This window comes from Nestor notabilis, unplaced genomic scaffold, assembly GCF_000696875.1.
Source record: "Nestor notabilis isolate BGI_N333 unplaced genomic scaffold, ASM69687v1 scaffold30373, whole genome shotgun sequence".
Lineage (NCBI taxonomy): Eukaryota > Metazoa > Chordata > Aves > Psittaciformes > Psittacidae > Nestor > Nestor notabilis.
Window position 1 is genome coordinate 21,591 of NW_009921978.1, and position 6,023 is coordinate 27,613.

At 41.0% G+C, this 6,023-nt stretch overlaps 1 protein-coding gene across 1 annotated transcript in view; it reads right to left on the bottom strand.

Moving 5' to 3' along the window:
• Positions 1-2,756, bottom strand: part of CREB3L2 (cAMP responsive element binding protein 3-like 2) — a gene marked incomplete at its 5' end in the record, with an annotated part of 22,729 nt that extends 19,973 nt beyond the window's left edge. Inside the window, one exon of the mRNA XM_010011403.1 lies at positions 2,540-2,756. Coding sequence (XP_010009705.1) covers positions 2,540-2,756 — 217 coding nt within the window. The remainder of the gene's footprint in view (positions 1-2,539) is intronic.
• Between the last annotated feature and the right edge of the window lie 3,267 nt (positions 2,757-6,023).

Below are 6,023 nucleotides of genomic sequence, written 5' to 3' on the forward strand. Positions count from 1 at the left end.
TAGCCATGGAAAAACCATGGAAACACAACAGGTATAACAGCTCACCAACGTGCCCAGTGGGGTGCTTACATGGAGAAGTAATTTTTTGCACATTCTTTATGTCCCTTAGCCAACCTCATTTCTCAGCCCCTGTCACTCCACAAAAACACTCCCAGTTCCCCAGCAGTAAGAGATCATGCTGAGGCAGACAGATCTCCCCCATACCCTGTACCTCCTGCTCCCCAAAAGGACACTGGTGCTCCCAATATCTGTACCCTTACTCCACCAAGCGGACTGGCATTCACCAGAGATGTCAGGAGCACTGAGTACCCTCCACAATCTAACTAGAGATGCTTTCAATCTCCAGTGTAAAACCCTGCAGTATTGCCACCCACAAAATCCCACTCTCCTGCTCTCATGGACTCAAGGACTGAAAATTATCAGGGTGCTGCCTTTGAACACCTATCAGCCAGCCATGTCTGAACCGTAATTCTGCAGTTTCCTCAAGTATTTTTCTGAGCTTCACTGTTTTGAAGTTGACAGGTATTGAAAGGTTGTGAACATGACTCCAGGGTTAAGATTAAATAAAATCCATAGACCAAGAAAAACTTCTCCTCCTCCTCCTCTCTTATGAAACACTCTGCAGAGTGAACAGAACATGAAATGCTTTCCATTCATTTTCTATTTTTAAACCCACTTGTTAATGTTTCTTGGCTTTTTAAAGCACCATTTGACTACAGCTCTATTAATTACCCAGTGGTCTCAGCAGTATGAATTTCTTCAGGACTTCTCCCCAAAGGCAACTCCACTCACTTTTAGCCTAGTTTGAATCTTCTCCCTGTTAACTTTCAGAGAAGCTTGGTTTCGGAAGTTTCTTGTGCTTGTTTCTCCTGCTACAATTAATATCTCCTGTATGTATTAAAGATATTCACATAAAATGGTTAGGACACGCAAAATGGGAAGGCTTTATATAGATGATGTTACCACTGAAAAGCCTTCTCACAGGTTTTATTAGTTGTCCTCTTGTGAAATCTCTAAACAGACTGAATGTGGTTTTAAGAGAGCATTTTGGAGTACAAAACTGTCAGCCTTTGAAAACTCATGTCCTGGTGGATCTTCATAAACAGCTTAGCTTGTTAATGCTTAGAGTCAGCACTAATCTCTCTCTCTTTTATTGTGATGCAGCTTAGTACTCTACTGCTTTTTACTGTACAGCTAACGATTAAACCAATTATTAGGAGTGAACGTCTGCCATGGTGATTATTCCTAATAGTTACCAGATATTCATGGCCTTGCTCCTCCACCAACCACTAGCTTTCACCTTGAACTCCCCTTCCTGCCAGCAGGCACTTTCACACCGGAACAAGGAGGTTGGATGTCTTCCTCCCACCATTCCTGCATTTCCCTTTTTTCCTCTCCAGATGTTTATACTCCTGAATTAAAGATAACTGCTACAAAATGCTCTTGGTTTTATTAATTTTATGTGCATTACCATTGCCCACAACCACAGAATCTATAAGATTGCAGTTATGTCTTTACAAGATCACCAATAACTTCTTGATAAGCATTAATTTTTTTCTTTGCCCCCTTATTTTTTTATTTTCTGAGAAGGAAAATAAAGACAGCAGGACTTCAGCAAGACAGCTGAAGTTACATCCCTACACATGTATTTAGAAACATAAAAAAGATTATGTGATTTTCATTTTGGGACACCAGAAAACTCCAGGTATTCACTACTGAAAATAAGTGTAGTTTAAAGGGTTTGTTTGTTTCATTTAATGAACCTGAAAATATGTAGTTTTGAAGGGAACTCTGAAGATCATCTTGCCCACCTCCTAATTCGAAGTATGGACAATTTGGACCAGATTGCTCAGAGTCTTGCTTAGCTCAGCTTTGAATTTCCCCAAAGGTAAAGACTTCATAGCCTCTTTGGACACCTGTTCAAATGTCTGACTCGCTCTCATGATGAAAATGATCCTCCTAACACACAACTGGAATTTCCTTTCTTGCAACCCCTTGTGCTACGACTGTGTATCTCAGAAGAGTCCAGCTGTCTTCTCTGCACCTTTCATCAGATAGCAATAGGCAGCAACAAGATCTCCACTTTGCTTTTTCTCACAAGACCAAACAAAACACACCTCATCCTTTTGCTTATATATCATGTTCTACAGTACCCAGACTTCATGGTGATCCTCATTTGACTCATTTCATTTATCAGTCTCCATTTATCTTCAGCAACTACAGATTCAGATACATGGGAACAAGTGCATTTCTGGCCTTTCTCCCCTTTCTTTTTGATGGGCACTCTACTTCTAATACAAGATGTTTATAGTGCAAAGCCAGTAACTTCTGCTAAGCACGATTTCCCTGTCTATGGACAAATTTCTTTATTCACAATGCCTACAGACTTTAAACAAAACAAATGCCTTCTGTGATTTCATTGTAAGTATATTAATTAGCAAAGAGCATTAATGTGCACCCTTAGTGCATCACCACCTCACCAGGAACATTTAATTGCTGCATCATGATGACAAACGAACAAGGGCTCAGTGTGTACTACCTTCATTAAAGTTGTCATCAGTCGAGATGTGGGTCAAGGGAGACTGGGGTCGAGAGTCTCCGCAGAGGGAGTAGCTGTGTTCTGCCTGGATGAGGGGTGCTGGGGATGCTGGAGACAGTTCCACCTCCATTATTTCATTCTTCTCTGACAAGAAGGGATCATTCAAGAGCTGGCCTAGGACATCGGGTGAAAACTCATCCAGGAACTCTGTGAAGTGCTGTGGAGATAAGAAAGAGGCGGGTGAGTTTATCTCCTTGCTTGTCTGTCATGCCAACAACAGGAGAGCATTGATCAGAACAATCCCAGTATCTGCAGCAGGCATCCGTGCCAGTCAGCAGCAGGATCTACCAGCCCTGCCTAAAGACCTCCTCCTCCAATCACTACTTCAAGCTGAAGATCTAGAGCTAGAACAAAAGTCCTCTCAGAGGCATACATTACAACAGAGGAGCCTGTGATTAACTTGCAACAAAAATCTTAAATAGAAGCATGGTAGCCATCTCCTTAAGCAGCCTCCTCCCCCCACCACCAAAGGCACTCACTACAGCATGCCACCAAAAACCATGTCCTGGAAAGCACATTTCACCCAGACAGCAATGAGAGATCCTGCAGGATTTATCACCAGAACACTTTGTGTACAGAATAGAACATACTGGGTTAATGTTCACTGAAGCAAAGAAGAAAAAAGAGACACACTCAGACAGACTCTGACACCACATACGACTATTTTAGCTGTGCAGAACGTACAGTGCGCTCTAGGAAAACGGGCCCATGCACATCCCCAGCCAAGCAATTAACACATTCACCATAAAACAGGTTTCCTGGTTGATTTATGTATCTATTTTAGGAGTCGCATTCCACCTAGGACTAGAACCCATATCCAGCTTCTAAGCCCCAGAGCTAAAGCTCCTGACAGCCAGTACTAATTACCACTTTTTCTTATTCAAAATCATCACAAACCAAATCTCGCCATCTACTTCCTTGAACGTACACACGCAGTTCCCATCAATAGCCAAAACTCTTCTTAATTCTGTTTCCAGTGTCAGAAGATTACACCTTTGACAGACCAAGAAACTGCACTGCAACAAATCATTCCTGATAGTCACATTCACACAAAGAATTCTATTTTTGTACAAAAATATTTGTACAATGAAATGTAACAAGCTCTTCCCAACAATCAGGCATTCTCTACCATCCTATATAGGAGTCTTTGTTGACTGACAGATGATCCTACAAAAGTCTATGTCTGTTTGATTTGCGCTGTTTTTGCAAGCGGTATTGATCTTGGCTCTTTATCTTGCTCTCTCCTGCAGAAACAAACACTGAAATTCAAGATTCAGCTTCCTGAAGGCTAAATCAAGAATTAAACAAGTCAATATTGTACAAACCCATGAGAGAAGCAGTGTGTTTACAGCCACACACACACACATTTCACAGCTCCAGCAGCACCTGTGGCCTTGAAGCCTGATGCTGAAAAACACTGAGAACTGCCAGCTCTCACAGACCCCTGGAAGTTTGAGCACCTCTTCCAAGATGCTCTCGAATGCTAACTACGTCTTCTTCCACAATCAATAAGGCTTCAGTCAATTCTGACTGACACCAAGGAAAAGAAAATATTTACTAAACAGAGGACCACAGTTGCTATGCTGGAACAGCAAGCTAGCTAAAGGAAAGCCTTTACAAATGGCAAAACAGATTTGTAGCCTCATATTTACTTACTGTAAATGATAACACTACTAAATAAACTCTCAGATGACTCAGCAAGAGGGTCATGACCACCTTTGAAAGACTTGTTTATTTTAATTTTGATACCAAAAGACTCACTAGCACATGACATCCAGGGCTGCCTCCCAACACCTGCAAGGATAGAAGTATAAACTACAATTCCCCATTACACAAAGAAGAAAAAGGATGCTCAAGAATAATTGATAACCCTGGTGCATCAATAAAGACACTGAGTAAAACAGGGTAGGCTGCCATTAAAGCGCAAATAGGAGAGAGAAATGCTTCCCAACCACAACGAACATCGAGCATGACACCTACAAAAAAGCAGTCCTTTCTTAAGGACAATTTTTTCCCCACAGTCTACACACTTTATTTGGGCTAATGGTGAGAGTCAATTTTATTTGTTTGTGTATTTCCCTCTTTCTAGTTTTTGCATGCATTATTCTGACTGATGACTAGCAGATGATGAACTAGGGCTGCAAACGGTATTTGTACCCTGTTTTCTACGCTCAGCTAGTGTCACCAGTGCCATCCAATCTGAGGCTTGAAAATATCATACCTAAGTGTTGACTTAATCTGACACTATTCAGATGCTCTAATTTAACAGACTCAACTGAAAGACAAAATGACCACAGGCAATTTGCCTATTTTTGGCAAATTAACAAATAAAGATTTCTATTAGCATTCTGTCTATTAATGCTTTGATACTGAAGAAATGAATATCAAATGTTATTTTACTTCTTCCATTTGATTAAAAGTATCTACATTAGATTATTTTTATTATTTTTCACTTTCTGAATGGGGAATCTTCCTAGAAGAGCCACTTCAGGAAAAGCAAAGAAGGAAACAAACATTCAACTTCCCAAAGCCAGAGAGAAAGAGGACCTTGGGATGGGGAAGGATGTTCAACAAGTTCATGAGCATTTGTGCTTTCTCCTTTTCACATGCAGCTGCAAAGCAGCAAACTGAGGAAGAAAAGAATTTGCATTTACAACAGAACTGTGTGATAGCAGATAAATGGTCAATGAGGTTTTCTTACACAATTCTCTAGTTTCATTATAATTTTTAACCTTATTTTTAATGGTCTGTGACACAACTTTGAATACAGGTCAATAGAGAAGCCTCAAACAATTGCCTCGGGTCAGACCACACAGCTACTGAACGCCAGGCACAGACAATTTTAGGGATCTGGACTTCTCACTCAGTGATTACAAAAAAACCAGCACCACTTGATTTACAGAAATCTACCGTATGTTATACACATCTCTACTATATTGAATGCGTAAAGCTAGCTCACTTTGATTTTTTTGTTTGTTAATAAAACAATTGTCTCATTGAAAGCAGGGCCATTTGCTCAGAGGATTCAAACAGAAAAGGCATCTGAGCAGCAGCTACAGCAGAAACCACCCAGGAGCAGTTAGGTCTCCAGGTCTCCAAAACTTCCACCTACACCTAAGCTGCTCCCTCTGTCTTTTCAAAGCAAGTTCCCCTTGCCAACCTTCCTTCCCCTGCTCTCCATGTTCTCCTCTGTGCTTCCACATGCAACTTGACACCCATCAGCCACTTCCAGGGCTGGAAAGCCACAAAGTAACGCTCAATTCTGACATGGTAGTAACCACCCCCCTGCTCTCAGTAACAGGAAAGGAAACTTTAGGGAGGAAACAAACTTTTGCCCTTAAAACCTGTATATATATTTGCTCACAAAAAAATGAAATTCTTTGTCTGTGGCTTTCAGCTTGGCGTCTTTCGTCCAAAGAGTTCA